This window comes from Emys orbicularis, chromosome 1 (assembly GCF_028017835.1).
Source record: "Emys orbicularis isolate rEmyOrb1 chromosome 1, rEmyOrb1.hap1, whole genome shotgun sequence".
NCBI classification, from domain to species: domain Eukaryota; kingdom Metazoa; phylum Chordata; order Testudines; family Emydidae; genus Emys; species Emys orbicularis.
Genome location: NC_088683.1, coordinates 66,860,390 through 66,884,889, shown reverse-complemented (window position 1 = coordinate 66,884,889; position 24,500 = coordinate 66,860,390). Strand labels below are relative to the sequence as shown.

The 24,500-nt window shown below is 42.1% G+C and overlaps 1 protein-coding gene across 1 annotated transcript in view; it reads right to left on the bottom strand.

The window, feature by feature from the left end:
- Window positions 1–24,500, bottom strand: part of HMGA2 (high mobility group AT-hook 2) — a 107,920-nt gene that overhangs the window by 4,515 nt on the left and 78,905 nt on the right. The window contains exon 4 of the mRNA XM_065402406.1: window positions 23,876–24,010. Within this exon, the coding sequence (XP_065258478.1) occupies window positions 23,876–24,010 (135 nt within the window). The remainder of the gene's footprint in view (window positions 1–23,875; window positions 24,011–24,500) is intronic.

Here is a 24,500-nt window from a genome sequence, read left to right as displayed (position 1 = left end):
GTAACACTCATAGGCATGCGCACGGGGTGTGCCGGGTGTGCCCAGGCACATCCTAATGCAGGGGTGGGCAAATGGCTCCACTCTCCCAACGTGGCAAGCCGCGGGGTCCGCGCTCCCGGGCCAGAGCGCCCAGCCGAGCGCAGCAAGCTGCCGGCCCCTCCCCCACCTTCTCTCCTCTCCTGGAGCCATGCCGCCGCGTGCGCAGCGCTCTGGTGGCCGGGGCTGCGCACTCCTGCGGGGCAGCATTTGGCTCCGCAGTGAGGCAGACATGCTCCCCCCTCCCCTGGAGCCATGCTGCCGCGTGTGTAGCGCTCTGGGGGCCGGGGCTGCGCGCTCCCGTGGGGCAGTGTTTGGCTCCGCAGGGAGGCTAGGAGCCTCATCTCATGGTAAGGGGTCTGGGGCCAGGGGGGTTGGATAAGGGGTGGGGGCAGTCAGGGGACAGGGTGGGTTGGATAGGGGGTGGGATCCCGGGCGGGGTGGTTAGGGGTAGGGGGTCTCTGGAGGGGGCAGTCAGGGAGCAGTGGGGGTTGGATGGGGCATGGGAGTCCCTGGGTCTGTCAGGGAGCAGGGGGTGGATAGGGGTCAGGGCAGTCAGTGGACAGGAAGCAAGGAGGGTCCTGGGGGGGCAGTTAGTGGGGGGGGGTCTCTGGAGGGAGTGGTCAGGGGACAAGGAGCTGGGGGGGGGTTGGATGAGTCGGGAGTTCTGGGGGGGCTATCAGGAGGCAGGGGTGTGGAGAGGGGTTGGGGCAGGCAGGGAGCAGGGGAGGTTGTATGGGTTGGGAGTTCTGGGGGTCCTGTCAGGGGGCAGGGAGCAGTTGGATAGGCGTGGGAGTCCCGGGGGTCTGTCAGGGGACAGGTAGGGGGTAGGATCCTAGGAGGGCAGTCAGGGGACAAGGAGCAGGGAGGCTTAGATAGGGGATGAGGTCCTGGGGGGCAGTTAGGGGCAGGGGTCCCAGGACGGGGTAGTCAGGGAACAAGGAGCGGGGGGGTTGGCGGTTCTGAGGGGGGAAGTCAGGGGGCAGGAAGTAGGAGGGAGTGGATGGGGGCAGGGTGGGGGTGGGGCTAGGGCAGGGGCGGGGCTAGGGCGGGGCTCCCTGGGTGCACACCCTAATGAAATGGGCTGCGCACGCCTATGGTAACACTGTACATCTCCCTATGCTCAGAACTCATACTGACTATCTGGGTCACTTCTGGGTCCGGCAAGAACAAACAATTTCATTCAGTTGAAAGCCCAATTTTCTGTAGAAAGATATTTTGATGGAAAATTTCCAACTGGCCCAAATCAGGACATTTTCCCTTGTTGTAACAACACACGCTATTGTGTGTTCCTGGACCAGTCTACATCACAACCCAACCCGCCAACCCCACACACATTCCTCCCTCACAACCCATACACACAAAGTGCCTAGGAGAATACATAGGCTCTGCAATGTGTCCTGAAGTTCAACAGATCTTGGCTCCAATGGGCCAGCAAAGGAGTAAGTTCCAGAGTTGGGGAACCCCTCACTAAGAAATCCCATTCTGCCAACCCCCTGTTGTTTAAACCTGGCAGTTGAGTGCCACCACTCAGTTTAACTGTTGCATGATCACATGAGTAGAGAGGTAGTCTCTATGGTGGCATCAAACCACATCAAGATTGATAGGTTGAAACCAACAACTTGCACCTGGAGACTAGTCAGGGCAAATTATGGAGCAGAGGCATAATGTGCTCCAGGTGGGAAACACAGCTAAATAAGTGAGCAGACACATTCTGTACTAGGTGAGATTTCCAAGTGGAAATTACCTTACAGTAATCCAATCTAGAAGTGGCAAAACACAGGTAGGGAGTGTTCCCCATTACCACAGTATCAGAACATTTCCTACATACTTAAAAACAGAATTAACAATAACAATCTCTCTCCCTCTCTCTCTTCCTTCCTATGGTCTATGAGAAACAGCTTAATTACTTCAAAGAATTTATCTTAAAGCCAAAGTATTTGTTTGCATTTATGAATTCTAGCAAGGCCCAATCCAACTTCAAATTCATTTTAATGGCCAAGTTTACATAACATAAAAGAATCTATTTTGTCTAATCTTTTAATGTCTACTTTGGTCATTTCATGTTCCATAAGTCTCTAAAGCAGAGTATAGTTGCACTACGAACCTTCCATTACATCTGCATGAATCTTTGTCAACTCTGATGTAATGGTGATTTGGGAGCTGAAACATTGTATTTTGTCAGCCTATACATAATATAGACACTTTCAGGAAAGGATCTTTGTCAGGTGCAGTTTATGATGTATCACATCAGTGTAGATAAGGGAGACACTCACCCCTTCCCCATGGGCCACCATGTTTACTAGTCTGCAGTGGTAGTTGTTCTTTGAAGAGCCAGCATTCCAGGAAAGTCTGACATCTCAGACGAGATGTGCCACATGTGCGATGCAGTACTACATGCGTATGTTCTGTGTCAAGTACCTTGTATATTACACTTAACTGATGAGATTAAGATGCAGGTCTGTGACACCACAACCTTATTGGTTCCTTCAAAGTGGTTGTCACATCAGTTCCTGTAGGAAACCTTAAAGACTAAACGCAGATGTAGCTCATGCCTTCTAAAGTTACTCTGTTGTGAAACAATGCGCTGGTGTCAGCCCAGTTCCCAGTGGACAGGTTCTCGCTGCACAACCAACCATGTTGCAACTGATACTAATTGGAACCCTTGTTGGCAATCCCAGCAGAGTCAAAGGCTTGGCAAGGAGGCTACTCTGTCATGCCTCCAGGTGAGGGCTTTAACTTGTTAATATTCTAAGCATGTATGGAGCAAATAATATCACCAGGCATCAACATGCCGAGACCAGACTGCACTGGTCCTATCATGGGGATTAACAGAGGACTTCAATTTCCAGGGCTGTCACTCTAGCAACTTTCACAAGCAACACATTCTCCCTGGAAAAGAGTATTTAAAAGAGAGAATTTAAATATTACTGAACCTGTGCAATAGCAGACTGGCAAACATCGACGATTTGTTAGTTTTAAAATTTTAAATAATAATAAAGTCTCCAAACAAGCCAAGTTTACGTTACATACTAATGATGCCTACAAAATTTCATCTTTTTTTTTTTTTTTTTTTTTTAAAGAAGGGTCAGATTCTCAGGTACAGCTGAAATGCACAGGGTGCAATGGGTAAGGAGATGCAAACGTGGCTTAAAGTTTGCCTTTGCACTCCCTTGTCCTGGTGCCACTTAACACAGGGACAGTTTCCTTACACGGAGTTGGATCAGCCAAAAAAATTGCTCTAACTTATTCCAGGCTGCAGTGCCTCAGGAGGCTAAAGACGCAGCCAAGAATCTGTGTAGGGCAGTGTTGTCACACCCATGCTTCCTTTCCTCAGTTCACGTCTATGTTAACTGCTACACTGGCAGCAAAGAAAGTGGTGTAATAGTTCCTCTGATGCCTCTACCCCACCAGCAGATCATCCTTCTCCAGGAGTGATCCTCTCTGGGTTGGTTACACCTGCATTCGGGTGATGAAAAGCAGCTGTACTGCATGGGTGAATCTGGCCCCAAGCCATTTTAGTGATGGAGCTTGACCACAGATCATGAGTGTTAGGGTGTATCTACACTGGCAAGTTTCTGCGCCACAAGTTATACCACATTTATTAAAATGCTGGAATTAAACTGCTGTTGTGTGTTCACACTATGCTCCTTATGACGCTTGAGCACATCCACATTAGCAGGTCTTGCAATGGCAAAGACAGCAGTGCACTGTGGTAGCTATCCCACTGTGCAACTGGCAGCAGGGTACTTTGGGAAGGGTTTGCAATGCCTCATGCAATTCCCAATCCCATTGTTCCATGGGTATCCTATTACATTGCTGGCTGCTTTTCAACTGAAGTGGGGTGGGGGGAAGAGTGTGTGACAGGGAGTGTGTGTGTGTATGGAGGGGGGCGGAGAGAGACAGTGTGTTTGTGGGGACAGAGAGTGTGTCAGCATGCTGTCTTGTACGTTCAGACAGTGGCAGGAAGCAACCAGTCCTGAGGCAGAGGGAGGGGGAAACCCTGACATCAGCCCCCACCTCCCTCCTTGGGCTCTCTGCACAGCAATCTCTCTCTACACACACCCACACCCACACCCACACACACCCTCTGTGTTCAACAGCATGAGCATTCTGTAGGGATATTAAAGAAGGTACTAACAGTGATTCCCCCAAGAGACAGTGACCCCCTCATAATTTGTCCCCCACACTTTAAAATCCAACAGTTTCACCAAGTACAAAAATCTCTTGGGTCTTCTGTTAAAACTTGTAAGCTACTGTCTGTAGAAACCATTGATTGTATCTATCCTGTGAAAGATACTTTACTACTATGTAAAACTTACAAACAAGTTAACTGACTTTGTTCTTGAATAATTGATACAATGTAAACAAACACTGTAAGCTGTTAAGTGACTTTCACTTCATTCAACGGCTCCTAGGACAGACCCCCCACCCTCTGTGATTAAAGGGCCGGGAGTCTCAAATGAATTAGCACACACCCCAAAAGTGGTGGAGACAGTAAATTAAAATATGGTTAAGGTATGGAATGTATGTTGATGAATGCTTGATATACATGGATGGTTAGGGAGGTGCCAGCCTAGAAAGGAAGTATCCATCGGCCGAAGAATGTGTCAAGTGGATGACCAGAAAACCCCCGGAGGGTAAACTGGCATCCACCCCATCACCTGGAAGGATGAGAAACACAAACTTCGGACAATGTGGAGCCACCAGGAATGTGCCACTTTGGACAGGAATGTGTGCCATCTGCTGATTGAGTCAGCAACAGCAGGATGAAACAGCTCCCATAGACTAACACAGGAATTAATTCCTATAAAAATGGACTCTAAAGACTGATGACTTTGAGTCTCTCTGGTTCTGCTGCCAACCTCCAGGAGCATCAGATGCATCTGACACAGACTCAGCTCCATCCTCATGACTAAGCTACCTGGCCAGTAACTTGGCATGAGCAACTTCTAGGCAGGTAACTATAACACCTATACAGAACTTGAATGAATGATTGTATGAATGAACCTATCTATCTATATATATATATATATATGTGTGTGTGTATAAGGAATAAGTAGTGATAGGAATAAGTAGTCAAACAACGTTGTTTACTTTTATCTTTTGCTTTATCATTATATTTACAATAAATGTGGCATCTTTGCCTTATCCCTCTTAATAAGATCCTGCTGGTTTTTATTCTATTGGTATAACAATTCCACATTAATGGTTTGCTTTGTGTCCTGGAGCAGATCAGCACAGCACACAACCGCTGTCAGAAACGGAACTTTGATAGGGAAGGGGCGCATGTCTCCAGGGCAGCTGAGTTCAAAACAATGAGCAGAGAGGTCACTTGAGGCATTATGGGACAGCTCCGGAGGCCAATTACAGCGCAGAAAGCAATACTGGCAATAGAGCGCTGGAGCCGCTGCACAAACAGCCTTAAGACTCTCAGCGAGGTGGTTTTTTTGCAGCGCTGCAGCTGAGGAGTTTCTGCACACAAAGTGGCTTGACAGTGTGTTCCCGTCTGCAGTTTGAGCGCAAAAAACTGCTTTACTGCACAGAAACTTGCTAGTGTAGACAAGCCCTTAGTTGGATTTCAGAAACATGTTAACATTTGAGGCGTATCAACCCACCCTCCAGTGTGTGTTGAACTTATTGAAGAGTCAGGCATCTGCTTCATATTGCTCACATTTTAAAAAAAAAATCCCAATCTTATCACCAATTGTTTCTGCCTTTGCTCTGGAGCTGCCAGACCTACAAGGGTGCTTACCCATGCTGAAGAACAGGGAAGCATAAACTCCCTCTCTACCCAGGCTTCTCTTTAAAACAATTTTCACTGATGGTAACACTGGCGAATATCAACAGCATGTCGCACTGTGGGATTCTTACACTCAGCAAAAGGCATTCAGATAGTACAATGATGGGTTCCAGAGAGAGAGAGAGAGAGTGTGTCAACTCCTCTCTCCAGCACACAGTCTTGCAAGCTCATTGGAAACCAGAGGAGAAGGGTGGGATGGGGTGGTGGAGGACTCCTCCCACCCAACAGGTGAATAAACTCTTGACTGTGATTCATAGACTCACAGACTATAAGGTCAGAAGGGACCATCATGATCATCTAGTCTGACCTCCTGCCCATTGCAGGCCACAGAACCTCACCCACCCACTGTCTCTATATCCTTTTGGGCCTCAGACTGCTCTTACTTATATCCAGTGGAACCCCATTAACTGAGGATGCACAGAGTATAAGTCACAGCTGAATCTAGCACATTGATTGAATTGTTTACTTATGCCTGATTCTATATGCATAGTTACAGAAACTAATGGCGAACTGAAAAGGTAGATTAGTGCCATTTTACAAAGTGCACAAACAATGAGATGTACATCTAAATCCTCCTGCTTTCGGGGATAAGTCAACCATTAAAAGCCTCGGGTCAGGAAGAAACTTCCCATATGGCCAGGTTGGTCTATAATTTCCTGTTATTTTGCTCCATCCTATGAAGCACCTGGTTCTGGCCACTGTCAGACAGGACATAGGGCTACATGGACCACTTCTCTGATCCCGTATGGCAAATTCTTAGTCCTACTCCCAAATAGAGTTTACTATTTTTAAATAAGCTTTCTAAACAATTCTTCCAGAGTGAGACAACCTTGCCCACTAAGAAGAAGAAGAATTGTATCAGGCCTAAAATAGAATCCACTACATAAAGAGGTATATGGCACTATGACATATTTACATATGTGCTCCTTTTGTCCATTTTTTGCTGAAGTCAGTCAAACATATGTGAAGTATTTTCTTTTTGACCAGCTCTCTAATTTTGTTAAACATAAAAACAGTACAAACAATTATTACTTTAAAAGCATTTGTTTCTTTTTTAGTGAAAGGAATGCAAAAAATGGCAAAATTCAGCCAAAATACTATTTTTGACATCTTCTAAATAATAAATCATGGCCAAACCGATTTCCTTCAAATTTTGTGGAAAAGAAAAATGTTCTTGGATCTAAGCTAAGAGTTTGTGCACTACATTTCAGTCTGGAGAGAATTTTTATGGCTGTGTTATACACCGCTAATATACAGAGTTTATAATGGAAACATTGACAGGACCTCCACGGAAGCGATACCAGGAAGGACCGCTGTAATAAATTCAATTAACAGCTAATAGAAATTGTGATCTCATCACATGCCAACTGACATTATGCTCTGAATAAACTAAGACTAGCATTGACTGGCTTCTGTCAATTCTCTAAGGCTACATCTACACTACAGGGGGGGGTCGATTTAAGATACGCAAATTCAGCTACGATTCGACGTATCGCAGCCGACTTACCCCGCTGTGAGGACGGCGGCAAAATCGACCTCCGCGGCTTCCCGTCGACGGCTCTTACTCCCACCTTCGCTGGTGGAGTAAGAGTGTCGATTCGGGGATCGATTGTCGCGTCCTGACGGGACGCGATAAATCGATCCCCGAGAGGTCGATTTCTACCCGCCGATTCCGGCGGCTAGTGTAGACCAGGCCTAAGACTGCTATCCTCAAATTCTACCCACAGAATAGCAGGCGTTATGAAATGATGTGTCTTCTTTAATGTAAACAGAAAACTACTGATTTTAGGCCACTCTGAATCTGTTACACTGGTATAAATCCAGAATATCAGCACTGGAGTTTTCATCCCTCACTCTCTGCCATGAGATTTCACGGGTGTAACTGAGGGCAGAACTTGGCTCAGAGGCTATTAAAAAGACTAAATAGAAATTAGTGATTCCTATACTATAAAGTATTTGGATTCAAATCAGGGTTAAAATCAAGCCCTTGTTTGTTTCCTGCCCGTAGGACATGCTACACCTAACATCCTTTTAAATTCCAGAGGTAATAAAATTTATACTAAATGAGGCAGGTCCCAGCACAAGTCTGTACTGATGCCAGGTTTAACAATCACTTTGATGTGTACTGTTTTGAAAGTACCAGGGCTGAAAGGCACAGGGGGTTATGGAAAGACAGGGCTTGACATTTCTACTGATAACATGATTGAGCTGATAACATGATTATTGCACATAGTACACCGACAAGTTAAACAATTTTTGTATGAGGGGTGGAGGTGGTAGAAGGGGCAGGGAAGTGTGAGAAACAAGGAAAACAGCATCAGTACAAAGCATAGGATGCTAACTTCTGTTTCCTAGAAAAATAAATAAAACAAACCCTTTCCAAAGGGGTGTGCTTTGAGCCTGAATTTCGTAAGGTGTAGGCATGATCTATGTTGTAAAGATAATTACAGTGGAATTCAGGTGGGGCCCAAGTACACAGAGTATAGTTCTGCAAGGCTAACCAAGCCATATAACAAGGGGCCCAATTATCTGTTCCTGCTGAGATGCACTCAGTGTGGGAGCAGAGGTGTATGGGGAAGGTAGACCAGCCAACTTTGTGCCTCATAACTTTTTTTACTGACACTTGGGCTACTTACTCAGGAGGATGTGGGCAACCCGGAGTACTTGGTGTGCACTGGTGCATGGGCCCTGTCCTGTTCTCCCTGTCCCTAAAAGGGGCTGCAAGAGTCAATTGGCATATAACCATTCCATCAGCTCCATGACAGCTGGGGAGCCTCCTTATAGCATAGGTATTTCTGGGGGGAATTCTGCTGATTTTAAGGTCCCTTTATACTGCTGGAGAAACATGTGGGGGCCTTAACACAACAGGAAATTGGATGTTCCCACAGAAGCAAGGCACAGTTTACAAAACACTATTAAACTAAAACAAACTCTAAAACACCAAACATAGATTCAAAGAATTTAAGACCAGAAGAGATCAGTCTCACCTGCATAACACAGAAACCTCATCCAGTGATTCTTGCATCAAGCCTATAACATCTGGTTATAGCTTTTAGAAAGACAGCCAATTTTGATTTAAAGATTGCACGTGTTGAAGAATCCACCACATCCCTAAATAAAGTGCTACAGTGACCAATTACCCTCACTGTTGAACTTTTGTATCTTAATTCTAATCATGTGAGAACTAAAAATACAAAGTCTAATTGAATCATCACCAAATCATGGTGCTATGCCAATTTACTTCAGTTGAGGATGGGCCCTTAATCTCTTTATGGCTTTTTTAATCCCAAAACAGAGCATATACTATCAATTTGAAATACTTTTGTGTAAAAATCTAAAACTAGGCAAAAAATGTTTTTTCCAACCCATGAGAATTTTCAAGGTTTCAAAAAATTTTCCCACCTCGAATCAGGATAAAAAGTTGAAATCTTGAAAATTTTCGTGAACTGAAAATCTCAACTTTTTTTTGATTGGGTCAATTGAAACATTCATTTTGATTTTGATCTTTGTCCTTTTTTTAACCTATAAATTTTGAAATAAAACGTTGTTTCAAACTGAAATGCAGAACTTTTTATTTTGAAAATGTCAAAACAGGGCATTTTAAAAAAAAATTCAAAATGGGAAATTCATCAAAACTGACCTTTTCGCAGAAAAAGTTTCGGTTTTGTCAAAAACTCTAATAAAATCTGATGGGCCTCAACCAACTGTTGTGTATCCTGAGTCTTATCAGCAATTGTGTGAGGGCCATATGGAGACCAGACAGACAGAATGATTCTCTTCACACTAACACAAGTTGAAAATCAAATTACTTTTGATTTACTCTAGTGCAAATGAGAGAAAAGCCAGGCTTAGAATGCAGAATACACTGCTCAATGGGAAGCAGCTAGCCACAGCAAATCTGCTTGTAAACAGATGAACAAGGAACCAATAAGCACTATGGTCTACGCCTTTTTGAGGAAGTAAATGCTACATGTATTTTGAGAAGGATGGCCAAAACATACACATATGTGCACGGTCATCTATTGTGCCCTTGATACTGGTGATTTAAATCCCATTAGCATCACTGATATGTAAAGAGAGGAGGGACTCCTCTATGTACTCTGTAAAAAGGACTCTGATTTAATTTGCAGTCCTGCATTGAAAGTGGATTCTACTTTTAAGGATAATTTTCTGTCCCACTTCAGTATTTTTTTAACCTAATCAATGGTTTAATTACTGAACATGACACCTGCAGGAATCAAATAATCCAAAAGGCTTTGATTATGGACCAAAGCTTCCGATGGTGTAAACTGTCTGGTGTAAAAACTAATAAATGCCATCTGAGGCCGGGATCAATGTCTCTTTTAAATGCATTGTCAAAGGTGGAACAACACATGTGCGCACATCCTTCTCTCCGAAGTCAGCATGTCCTACATGTGGGGGGAAAGGGATATTTTACATGAGCTGCCATTGATTTCAAACTGTTACTTTTACCGTTCTTAGGAAATTCAAGTAGATGGAGAATAAATCTGCACAAAAGTGGAGCTTGTTGCTGGAGACGCTGACCTCCAGGGCGACCCCTTGATGATTCCACTGTAGTCTCCAACAGAACACCAAAAGAACTTCACCTTCAATCATTGTTAAAATGTGACCTCATGGTTACTTCCCCATATGAGTTTAGCTGCAGGCCTATGTTTTAAAGTTCAGGCACTATAAAAACCAGATTATTAGATGCAATCAGGAATTAGACTTCAAAGGCTATTAGTCTGTCATTTGAAATTAACATATTGGATAGCAATTAAGCCACTTTTGGCATTTTATAGCACCAGTTCTTTGGGAAGAATGGAGCTAGTTTTTAACAATATTCATCAGGAAAAGATTTCATTATTTAAATGCACCTTACCTTTCTAGCATGTTATAAACCGCAGAATTTAATTATGGAAATCTATTTGATAACACAGCATTGGAGATAGTATCATTAGAAATCAAGGCTATAGTCTCAAACATAATGTTGCATTCATGTTGTTTTATTACTGTTGTGTTAGTGGCACTGACTGTTCTGGGGGAGGAGGCTGTGTAATTAAAAAAAGAATTAAAAATAGAGGTGTCAAAACACTGATTGGAATGATGAATATACAATCATTAGTCACATGTTCCAATTAAAGTATGTGTACTCTGAGGCTGCATAGCCCGATGTAATACATCCTGAAGTGTGCATTAAATACATTACAATGTTTAATTAAGACATTATAATGCATTAAACCGCTCAGATACGACAATGATGAGAGCCAAGTGCATGTTCACAGTAACAGGGATCATTAATAATAAATTGTGCACTTGAGGTTTGGAGTTTGATACGAGGCAGCTGAAAGACCAGTGGTCTTTGGGCAACGTCTGGTGTAATATTACAGTTCTGGAGATTGCACCTTTGCAATTACACACCTGATGGGGCTCAGCTGCTGTGATGTCTTTTTTCTGCTGTCCCCAAGCCTTCAACAACTGTCAGGTTAAACACGTGTACTCACTCTGTTGGGTGTGGTTTACTTTTCTGCACGGACCATCAGAGCCTGTGAAATCTGTGAAATTAGCCTATGGAGTCTAATGTAACCTCAGATAACATTTACAAAATAACAAAGTCAAATAGGATTTCAGGGGAAACAATGACTTGCTAGAGTGAGCATAGCGTCCATAAGAACATAACATAAGAGCAGCCATTCTGGGTCAGACCAAAGGTCCATCTAGCCCAGTATTCTGTCTTCTGACAGTGGCCAATGCCAGGTGCCCCAGAGGGAATGAACAGAACAGGTAATCATCCAGTGATACATCCCCTGTTGCCCATTCCCAGCTTCTGGCAAACAGAAGGGAGGGACACCATCCCTGCCCATCCTGGCTAATAGCCATTGATGGACCTATCCTCCATGAATTTATCTAGTTCTTTTTTGAACCCTGTTATAGTCTTGGTCTTCACAACATCCTCTGGCAAAGAGTTCCACAGGCTAATTGTGTGTTGTGTGAAGAAATACTTCCTTTTGTTTGTTTAAACCTGCTGCCTATTCATTTCATTTGGTGACCCCTAGTTCTTGTGTTATGAGAAGGAGTAAATAACACTTCCTTATTTACTTTCTCCACACCCGTCATGATTTTATAGACCTCAATCATATCCCCACCTTAGTCGTTTCTTTTCCAAGCTGAAAAGTTCCAATCTTATTAAACTCTTCTCATACGGAAGCTGTTCCATAAGCCTAATAATTTTTGTTGCCCTTTTCTGAACCTTTTCCAATTCCAATATATCTTCTTTGAGATGGGGAGACCACATCTGCGTGCAGTGTTCAAGATGTGGATGTACCATGGATTTATATAGAGGCAATATGATATTTTTTGTCTTATTATCTAGCCCTTTCTTAATGATTCCCAATATTCTGTTCGCTTTTTTGACTGCCACTGTTCATTGAGTGGATGTTTTCAGAGAACTATCCACAATGACTCCAAGATCTCTCTCTTGAGTGATAACTGCTAATTTAGACCCCATCATTTTATATGTATAGTTGGGATTATGTTTTCCAATGTACATTACTTTGCATTTATCAACATTGACTTTCATCTGCCATTTTGTTGCCCAGTTTTGTGACATCCCTTTGTAGCTCTTGTGACAGACCCAGACCAGTGGGGTACAGGAGTCTGGTAGAGGGCAAATATACTGGTCACTGGATGAGTAGTTTTCTGTTCCCTGAGTGACCAGAGCAGGGGCTGCACTAGAGTAATCAGGAACCTGCTAGAACCAGTTAAGGCAGGCAGGCTAATTAGGACACTTGGAGCCAATTAAGAAGAAGCTGCTAGAATCAATTAAGGCAGGCTAATCAGGGCACCTGGGTTTTAAAAGGAGCTCACTTCAGTTTGTGGTGTGAGTATGAGGAGCTGGGAGCAAGAGGCGCAAGGAGCTGAGAGTGAGAGGGTGTGCTGCTGGAGGACTGAGGAGCACAAGCGTTATCAGACACCAGGAGGAAAGTCCTGTGGTGAGAATAAGGAAGGTGTTTGGAGGAGGCCATGGGGAAATAGCCCAGGGAGTTGTAGCTGTCATGCAGCTGTTAAAGGAGTCACTATAGACAGCTGCAGTCCACAGGGCCCTGGGCTGGAACCTGGAGTAGAGGGCGGGCCCGGGTTCCCCCCAAACCTCCCAATTGACCTGGACTGTGGGTTCTTCCAGAGGGGAAGGTCTCTGGGCTGTTCCCCAACCCACATGGTGAATCTCTGAGGCAAGAAAATCTGCCAATAAGTGCAGGACCCACCAAGATAGAGGAGGAACTTTGTCACACTCTTCGCAGTCTGCTTTGGACTTAACTATCATGAATAGTTTTGTATCATCTGCAAATTTTGCCACTCACTGTTTACCCCTTTTTCCAGATCATTCTGGTCAAGGCTAAGACAGACCTGATAGCTTATATGTTTTGTATTGTATTACAGTCATTTCTAGCCCAACTTTCTTCAAAGACAAATGTCCTCTTATTTATTTTCATGTATTCACATTCATTTTCATTTTAGAGCTGTCAGCTGAGCTGCTGGCTCGTTCAATCTCTCCCTGGCTCTGTCAGCTATATAAATCCCCGGCCCTCCTTTGAAAATGTCAGGAAGGAATTAGGGACCCTGAAAAGGTAAGAAGAGGCCTATGATTTAGTTTGGGAATCAAACAAGTTAAGTCTTCGAGCCTAGCCATTTTTTGATTTGTGAGTGAATGAAAAATTTAGAACAATTTCCATAAAATGGAAAAGTACCTTTTGCCCCCTAAGCACTGTAACTCAAAACCTCAAGTTTTCACAGAAAAGTTTATTTTGCTGTAAGACTAGGCATACACATTTCCACCAATAAAGACACTAACTTGTTTCCATAATCCAGAGAGGCAAATCCTGGTCTACTAGCAGTCAATGACAATTTTGGCCAAATGGGACCAAGATTTGGCATAGAAGACACAATGTGTTTAATAAGAGTTTCCTATATATCTATGGAATAAATTTTTTGTTCTTCCTGATTTAACCTAATGACACTGTCTATTACACTGTGTTTGTTATGATTCTACAAAGGCGACAATTTCAGTTCGATATAAAAAATTCTACTCTTGAAAAATTCCATCCAGTTTTAACATATTCACTTTATTCTTTCCTCCTCACATACAAACATGTCAAAAATAACTCAAAAACATACAACTATAAATACTTAGCTCAAAATTTTAAAGGTATTTAGGCACTGCTCCATTCAGCATTGCTGGTGTCAGTGATTTAGACAGCTAAGTCTCATTTTCACAAGTGATTTAGGCACTTAGAAGCCAAAGTCCCATTAACTTTCAATGGGACTAAAGTTCCTAAGTCACTTTTGAAAATGGGACTTAGCTGTCTAAATCACTCAGGGCTTGTGGAACAACATCTAAAAAATCTTTAAAAATCTGGGCTTTATTGTCTAATTTCACTTCCCTTAGTGACAGGTTTCAGAGTGGTAGCCGTGTTAGTCTGTATCAGCAAAAACAACGAGGAGTCCTTGTGGCACCTTAGAGACTAACAAATTTATTTGGGCATAAGCTTTCGTGGGCTAGAACCCACTTCATCAGATGCATGAAGTGAAAAACACATGAGCAGGTATAAATACATGAAAGGATGGGGGTTGCTTTATCACCTCACACTTGGTAAAGCAACCCCCATCCTTTCATGTATTTATACCTGCTCTTGTATTTTTCACTTCACGCATCTGATAAAGTGGGTTCTAGCCCACAAAAGCTTATGGCCAAATAAATTTGTTAGTCTCTAAGGTGCCACAAGGACTCCTCGTTTTTACTTCCCTTAGTATAAATCAGTGGTAACTCTAAAGTCTATGAAGTTACACAAGTGTGAGATTAGAATCGGGCTGTAGTGTACTTATTAAATTACAGCCACTTACATTGAACTGAGTAGTAGATTCCCTTTAATGAGGTCCATTAACATTCTAACTAACCAGCTGTCATATGTTTCTTGCTTATACCTTTTCAGAAGCAAGACAATCATTTTGAATCTTGTATCTTTCAGTATTTTAGTTTTTGCAATTCACATGTCAACATAATATAGAAAGAAAGAAAGAAAGAAAGAAAGAAAGAAAGAAAGAAAGAAAGAAAGAAAGAAAGAAAAAGAAATGCTAAGGCTATATGAAAACTTGAAGAAAAAAATATTGCCTTCAGTAGCTTGCCCCAGAAAAGGATTACAAATGGGCATGGTTACAGTATTAATGTTATGATTCCACAAAACTAACCACTGCCATCAGGTGCTTGAGTTCAAGAACCCTATTCTGAAGAATTATGAGAGATGTCCAGTGTACCACAACATTGAGTTGTCAAGTGTATTGCCTTGGTTTAGCAATCCGTTGATCTATCATTCACATTTTTTTAGAATAGCACCCCAATTTTCTTGCAATATATCATCTTCCCTCGTGACATTTTCAGATTAGACTGGCACCCGGGGAATTATTTATCAGTTTATAAATGTGAGAAGCCATGTGAAACAGACATGGTAGGCCATGCTTTGATTTCCATTTCACATGTTTCTTACATCCTTCTCTTTGTGAGGAACATAGTATTATTTTCACTAGAGGTGGTAAAATCACACATTGAGATGCTCTTGAGAAGTAGTGTTGTCAAATCCTTAGAGCAGGGAACTGAGAGTCAGCACCCCAGGTTCTATTCCCAACTCCACCACAGACTCACAGCCTGGCCTTCAACAAATCAATTATTATTTCTGGCCCAAATTCTCCTCTCACTTATACCAAGGAAAACAGAAGTCAATGGAGTTAAGTAGTCTAAGTGAGAGGAGAATCAGACTCTAAGTGGAAGTTTACATGTCTATAAAATTACTAGACCTGGGTGAAAAAAAATTGTGTAGAAGTTTTCCTGACCAAAAAATATAGTTTAATTGAAACTGAAATTTTTCATTTGAAAATGTCTACTCCAATAAAAAAAATTCAGTTTTCCCATGGAAATTTTTGAAATGAAAACTTCTTGCTTCATTTTGACTTAAAATAATGTTTTATTTCTCTATTTTCGGTTTAAAAAATTTGAAATGAAAAACAAACTGCTCTGAAACTTCCAGGTGGCAGCCCAACGTTTTTTAACCAAAAATTTTCAAAGTTTTTGTCTTCAGAATTTCTTGCGGGAAATATTTTGTTTGTCCTCCCGGCACTGGGATAATGGAAGGTTTCATCAAATAAGGTTTGAGATCTTTAAATGAAAGGAACTACAGATCTTGCGAAGGGATTCATCTGTAGGGGCCATTTCACCCACATGGAATTCTATTGAAGTCAATGAGGCTCCATGTTGGCTTAGGGCACATGTTCGCTGGTGGGCTGCTTTGTAGGTGTGGAGCTCATGCTTCTTAGTACACAAAGTTTTAGCATCATGCTCTCAGAAATGCCAATAGTAAATAATAAAACTTCCATTAGACTGAGAAAAAAACTTTCTAACGTTAGCCATTCCCAGGATCAAACATCCTTATTAGAAGGAGCGTCACAAGGTTTACATTTTATTTGGTTCCTCCCCTCTAAATAATAAAAAGATGCAGTATTGTCTGATCTTTGGTTGCTGAGATTATTTTTTATAAAGCAAAACTAATTTTTATATCACCCCTTTGAGTTCTGAAAATTACTTTTTTCAACATATCCATTACTAGAAAAGCATAGTACTTGTTAACCAGCTGCTAAGGAGAAAAAAACCTGCAAATGTGTTTTCTAAAGCACTACAGAATAACTATACCCAGAGAGACAGAGATTAAGAGCAGTGGAAACTTGATGCCAAGGTGAGACATTCCTTAACATCCTGTCCTTCCCCTCCTTCCCCAAATGCCAGCTATTTATGGGATGCAAACTCAGAAGAACCTACCCCAATGTGAAGGAAACCTCTGAATCAGACTCCTTACACATCCCTCCTCTGAAGGTATGTAAAATCAGTTACAAAAAGGAGGCCATGCAGTTACTGTATATGAGTTTATGGAATCTTTTGAGGTCCACAATGGCCTTGAACTGGCCCACTGACTTACTGGGGTGCACAAAGGTCACAGAATCTGCTACTAAAAATAGCCATATAGACCAAAAAGAATGTACATTCATAAGAACAGGGAAAGAATGAGGAAAAGACTAAAGGGAAAGAGAGGACAGGGGAAAATGGAAAGAGAAAGAGAGAGAAAGAACCACATTTCCCTACAAGAGCAGCTTTGTGATTCCTCCAGTAATGTTCCTTAGTTTTGTTTATCATGAAAAGAGCCCATTACTGTCCCAGCCCAATCAAACAGCAGACCAAGTCCATGAATGGCACCTATCAGAGCCCAGGGTAAATCCAATGATTAGAGGGAATTCGCCAAAGGGCCTTTGTAGCTGAGAAAATGCCTACTCCAGAGAGGAATGCAGAAAATTCCTGGGAGCACAGGCACTCCTTTGTTGGCAGTCTGGCGGTATTCTGGAGCAAATAAAGGCACACAAAAAATGGGATCTTAGATGCAATGAACATTCGAAGAAAATGTTCAAAGACCTCCTTGAAACATTCCTTGTTTTTTGAAACTGTACGAACTCGGTTTAGGATGAACTAAAGGGCTATACTCATAATACCACTTTTTTTAGTATTGCATAATTTAAATGTTTCCCTACAGCAACAACTTTGCTTATTTCTTTTTCCTGATGTTTTTTTTCTAGTTCATTTTTTTAAATTGATATAAGGTTTGAGGGGCCAGATTCTCAGTAAGTATAAATCAGTGTAAATCCACTGAGGTCAACGAAGATTCGATGATTTACACCCGCTGAGAACGTGACCCTGAGGCTTGCAAAAGAGAAAATAGAAGAAATATTCAGAAACAATGGAACAGCTCCACATCTGGGGTAGAACTGAAGTCAATGTGGCTTTGCTGATTTACCCTAGCTACAGATCTGGCTCCATGTATATACAAAAATAATACCTGCAGTCTATGAACTGTGATGCAGGAATCACACTACACTAGAGAATGAAAGACATGCCTGGCTGTGTTCAGCTTGAGAATACAGAGACATTCCGCCAGAAATAAAACTCACTAGATAGGGCAAGACAGGACAGCACCTGGCAAATAACAAAAGACATGACATGTGGGACCTGATTCTTCCCTCACTTACATAAGTGCCACTCAATTTACTTCAGCTGAGTTAAATCCTGATTTAAACTAGTGTATGTATCAATATGTGGAGAATCAGACCCATGGAATTCAGCCAGATTTTATTTAAGCTACAATTTGTTATGCAACATTATGTCCACGTTTGCTTACCAGGATTCTGTCAGCTAAATTACAACAATATGAACGGTACTAGAAAATGTTTTTATACCAAATAGCCCCAGGCCATGTATAGTGGCAATGTTCTGTCTACTATAGGTCAGATTCTGATCTCATTTACATCAGTGTAAATCCAGAGTAACTCCACTGATTTCACTGACACCCAAGTAAGTGAGATCAGAATTTGGCCCCGTGGCTTCTTCATTCTATTTCCTCCTCCAGAGGAACTAAAACCATTTATTGTTATTTGTTTGGTGTGAAGAATCAGATACAGATTTTATGGCTGAATTAGAAGATTTTATCTGCTACTGAAATCCTGAACTGAATAACTGCATGTAATCCTCACCTAAACACTTTCAATAAATATGATTTCCTCCCCTGCCCCCACTTCCTAAGGTCCGAACAATCTTAATGACTTTTTTTCACAGTATGTCCCTATCTGCAATATGTTTCCTCATAAATCCAGTTATATGCTTTTATTTTATGTTCTGTTTTAGAGAATTTGCTGGAATGTGCAAGGAGTGAACTAAAAATCTTGTTCCTGTTAGGCTCTGTGTGTGCATGCACGCATATCTGAAACCTAATAAAATATTATTTATTTGCAACTTTGGAGATTAATTCACTAGCATTTTTCAAAATGGGAGTGAAGTTGTTGCAAAGGTGGTACCTTTATTGCTCTGCAAATGTTGTTCATTTTACTATTTGTTTTAAATGCTTTTTTACTGGTCCTGGTGGATTTACATCTATTAAGGAGCGCAATGGCAGTCATAGGATACAGAGTTATATAATCAAACAAAATATGGCCTATTCAGAGCACTGTTACATTATTCACTGCTTGACTATCTGTAAGAGCCCAGCAATGTTAAAAGGACTGTTATCGTCTAATAATTAAAAATCAATCCAGGGGACTAATAGAGAAACAACTACCTTCTCCCTACTGCCAGTTAGTCCAATACCAAGCCATTGCTACACAGTATTAAGGATAAGGGCCCACTCTTGCTACCATCAAAATCAATGGGAATTTTGCCATTTTAACAAGAGCGGGATTGAGCCTTTAATCAAACAGAGACAGATTCTGACATCCTTGTTCATGCTGAATCATTTTCAATGGGACGCCTAGAGGAGTAAGGTACCATCCTATTTCACATGGGTAAGGGCTGCAGAATCTGACCTGTAGGCAAAAATGAGAATTCAGCCATTCTGAAAGGCCATGTGGCATTGTGCCCTGCACTCCTATTATCTCTGCATTTTAGGGTGACCAGACAGCAAATGTGAAAAACTGGGACGGGGGTGGGGGGTAATAGGAGCCTATATACGAAAAAGACCCCAAAATCGGGACCGTCCCTATAAAATCGGGACATCTGGTCACCCTACTGCATTTACATGGACAGAGATGGAAACAAAGGGCTGCAAGGGGCCAGTGCTTCCTACCAGGTGCAGAGCACCCTTTACTCTCGTTAAAGTCACTGGGAATTGAAGCTACTCAGAATTTTGCGGGATTAGGTGCTAAAAGACCCCCGCGACAGAAAAGCACAATTAATTCTAGGAGAGAACAGACACGCTGACAGAACAAGCCATAATTACGCCTCCTCCAAAAGAGGTGCACGTCTCTACACACCAGCTCTTTAATTACCATCAGCTGCATACATCCTAAGAGCATCTTCTGCAAGATAATTATCAACTAGGAAAATAGGTCATCAAAGAAAAATGCAGAGCCTGCAAAAGGCACACACAAGCACACACACAAACACACACTCACACGAATGCATGCACACACACCAAAACTTGATTTACTGAGCCCTATTTTCAAAGCTGAGCAGATGGCTGACCTTTTAAAATATATTTCTAAAAGTGTCCCCTCTTTTTTACCCCACCAAACAGCCCTTAACATCTTTGGTAATTTTTTTTTAAAACTACCTAAAAGAAGGAATAGTGCGGTACATCAATGTGACTGTGATGCATACTAGTGGTCAAATCAGGGTATCATGGAAAAGCGTGAAAAGTGGGAGCTCTCTCTTCCAAGATGAGGCTGTATAATCTAAACACATGCTCTTTTTACTATTTTGTACATTTGGCTGTGCTCAAAAATTTCCATGAATTAACCACTGATTTACTAGCTGTTATGAAGCATTAATTGTAGTACAAAGAAAACAAATCAACCACCTATAGAAGATTTTATGGGGCCATTATGTATTTTTCAGTTGTATCTTATTGAAAAACAAAACAAAACAAGATAAAGCTGGATAATTATAAGCAACTGACATCCCGTAGAGACAAGGCTAGGCGCTTCGGGAAAGTCACTTACAGTACGTCTACACTGCAATCAAACACCCGCAGCTGGCCTGTGTCAGCTGACTCGGGCTCGCAGGGCTCTGGCTGTGGAGCTATGAAATTGCAGTGAGGAATCCAGGCTTGGGTTGGAGCCTGGGCTCTTGGACTCCACGAAGGGGGAAGGTCCCAGAGCCCAAGCTCTAGCCCAAGTCCAGGCAACTACACTTTAATTTTATAGCCCCAAAGCCTGAGCCCCATGAGCCTGAGACAGCTGACACAGGCCAACCATGGGTGTTTTATTCTAGTGCAGACGTACCCTTAGGGCCAGATTTTTAAAGGTACTTAGGACCCTAAAGATACAGATAGATTATTTGAATGGGAGTTAGGTGCCCAGGCGCTTTTGAAAATCCCACTAGCTGCCTATCTGCATCTTTGGTTGTCTAAATAGCTTTAAAAGTCTGGCCCTTAGTCTGTCGGTGCCTCAGATCCCCTTTTGTAAAATGGGGATAATAGCACTTCCTTACCTCCCTGGGGCATGGAAAGGATAATGACATTCAAGATTGTGAGGGGCTCACATACTGTGGTTAATGAGGGGCCATAGCTAGCTAGTTTCATACCAGTCCTCTCTTCTAAAATAAAAAGAGTGAGGATTTATACTGATGGGCTTTGGATCTGGAATGGTTTGAAGTCCCCTCTCATCCAAAGCCAGAAATGTTTTCAGATTATTTATTATTTTTTGCTAGAAGCAGCCAAACCACCATTAAATCCTAAAATCAAACTACTGATTAAAGCAAACTTTCTATAAAATAAAAACAGCTTGACTGGCCCAGATGCTGAGCTGAGGCCAAAAAGTGCTCAGCACAACATAGTAGGGGTGTGCTATGGGAGCTTTAAACTCCCTTTGCACTCCCTTAACCCTGAGGAGGGTTCAGTTCCTCTCATTTACGCTAGCTGCCTGGCACCCGGAGATGTCATTTCTACTAATCAGAGGTTGCTGGGTCATCAGGGAAATCTGGCCATGCCTGCGATTCTCTGGCCGCACCTGTGTCACTGGTTGCATCAAGGTGGAGGCAAAGCAGCTGATACTGCATCTTTATGCCACCTAGTGATGCTCTAGTGCCTGCATAAGGAAGCGTCGGGGCAGCTGTGCAGTGCTGATCCCCCTTTCTCCTTCCGTTGTTGCAATTTATCTCCTTTTAGCTTCTCCATTTCTCTTCGCATACATAGAGTGTGCTCTCTGGATGGAGTCTTGTAGATGTCTTTTGGTGAGGGGATCAGATACCATGTTGATGGTCTAAGTGTAAGAACCCAGACAGATTTGGTATGTTAGACAGATCCCTGGTTGGTTCACCCTTCAAATGCATGTGAGGAGAGCATTTCCAGAGCACAAGCAACAGGTAAATTTGAGAGTGTCACTCTCTAAATGTTAGTTAGTGTTGCCTCTGTATTGGTCCTGATTTAGAGCTTACACCTGTGTAAATGGGGAGTGATTGAAGCCAATGGTATTCATCTGGTACAAGTGAGACAGAATCAGACCTGTTGTCTACTGGAGGAGTTTATGGGTGGGATTTTCCAATGTCCCAAAGCGACTTGATTTTCAGTGGGCTTTGTGCCCCATGTCACTTTGAGGCTTTGGAAAATCTGACTCTAAGTGTTGGATTTTTCTCTCTTCCTATCACCATGAAATGTCGGGGGGGTGGGAGAATCCTACCTAAAACAAATCAGATAAATCAATTACACTTTATGTTCATTTCTCTGCTTCAGGAATTGTGGCCGACATTTAAACATATACCCTTCGGTAGTGATTCAGTCACTCAACAATCATCCATGAGCCAGCAGGAAGTAGCTACTATTGAGGTCAGTCAGAAGAACATTGCGATTACCCCTCTGAACCTTTGGAGTGTTCATCAGGATATGAATGTATCTAAGCAGGAACAGGTACTGTTTCCAAAACTAGATCTGTGCAGTGTTAAATTAACATGCCTAAGCCTGAAGCCTGAAATAACATTCGCTGGTGTTTAACTTTCAGTATTTTGCATTTTACATGCTCTTAATTAAAAGTCCAGGAAGGGTCTTGAAAGTATTGGGGAACTTAAAATAGCTTTGTTCTTCAAACATTAAAGTACATCTGACCTTTTAAAAATAACCTTTATAAATATAATGAGATTTACTGAAATATATTTACTGACTTTTCTTTCCACGGGGGGGGGGGGGGGGGGAGCAGGGGAAGAAACATGGACTGCCTTAGCATAAAGCAAATTGGTGAAGGGAGTGCAGAGGTAGCTCTGGACACAAAATGTCTTGCTATATTTCTTAAAGGTTCTCCTGTAGTAACAGCAATTAGAGAGTTCAGCTGTAATTTCACCCCTCATTCATACAGGACCTTGTCTCACCTTAAACAGGAAATAGGGACTGAGTTAGTGGAGCTTGAATATAATAGAAGTCTGTGACTGTAGTGCAGTGCAACCATCAATATAAATCTGTCAGAGACACACTCAGTGAGGAAGAAGAACTTCCATATACTACAGCCCCTACATTTTTTGATGCAGATACAGATTTATGGCACATGGGGAAGCAATAAGCCTTTGAGCCAACAAAGGCCTTGTAAATGTGCAGCGTTCTGGAGACTTACATTACAAGATACAGCTACAATTTTCTAATTGTGTTTCTAGCCAACTCCCTAAAAGACAACAGAGCTTAGTCAGAATAAAACTGAGGGGTCTACCCAATAGCAGGTCTTGTGTCGTTTTAAGTTTTCATAACAGGGTGAACTGACAAAGGAGACCTAGAATTTTTCAGAACTAGTAAAACTACATTAAATCAGACTTGGTCTACAGCCTCTCTGTAGCATATTATGCTTCAAGATATGATGTTAAAATAAATAAAGAACCAGATTCTGATTCCCTTACTCACATTTGCTCCATGTGTGGGATCACTTGAATGATAAGGGACATGAGTAAACGTAACAGAATCTGGCCCCAAATGCATCAATTGGGTAGCTTTTCTAACAAAATACTAACATTGACTACCAAAAAACAAAACAAAACAAAAAACAACCCATCTATAAGGCACTTAAGTCAACTGCCTGAATTAAGACAATTACTCTTCTGAATTAAAGTATCTTTAGAGTGTTTTTTACATAAAAGAAACTACAAATGAAAGCAGTTTTTAGCAAATGAAAAAACAGCTCAGTGTCACTATTAATTAATTAAAAACAAATTTTCTAAGTTAGCCTAATAGAAGGCTTCCTACATGCAACCAGTAACTGATTAAGTGAGTGACTCAAGCAGTAAAATCACAGTTGGGCCTATTTTCTTCATGCTGGAAGGCCAAGTTCAATATTTTTCCTATGAGGCATGCCTGTGCTATAAAAAGAATATGATGTTTGAATGTGAGTGTCTCTGCTTTCTCTGTGCTGGCACTAAAAGCCTTTCCTAGCCCTCCTGCCACATTTCAAGAGTACAGTATGAATCAGAATCATGTGGCTCACCTCCCTGCCAAATTCTTTTCTTCTGCTACCACTGTGAGTTCCTCTCTGATCTCTGCCAACAGTATCTGTTTCCCAGCCAAGACCATCAGCGTGAGTGTCAGTGGGGGAGACAGGGCTTTCTCTTTTATTCTTCCACTAGGAAACAAGTAGGCAGATTGTTATAAAACTGCAGTCACCAGACTGACTAAATAGATGGTGGTGTTTGGAAGCATAGGGTTAGAAAGAGAGAAAATAAGTAGGAGGCCAAAAATGAACAGAGAGACAGAAGAGAAGAAACACATGTGCGACTGAATGGACTCTGCAGCCCACACTTGGAGATGCAAGGCGGCTCTCTTTCCTTCCACACAAACCCAAATTATAAGCACACTCTTAATCCATCAGACCAAGAACGTATGATCAGCACAACACTGCTTTCAACCAGGCATATCTCTTAGACAACAGAGTTTCCTTTGCAACAGAGCAATGAGGATGTGTAATCTTATCACAGGCTACTTCCTGTAGCAGTAGCATCTGGGCCCCAAGCTATGGCAGAAAGGCAGATGGGAAGGAGGGTATTAGTTGACGAGGAAGCAGACTGGGTTTGAGGAAAGCTCGTGCAGAGATTGTACCACTGTATTGCTCGGAA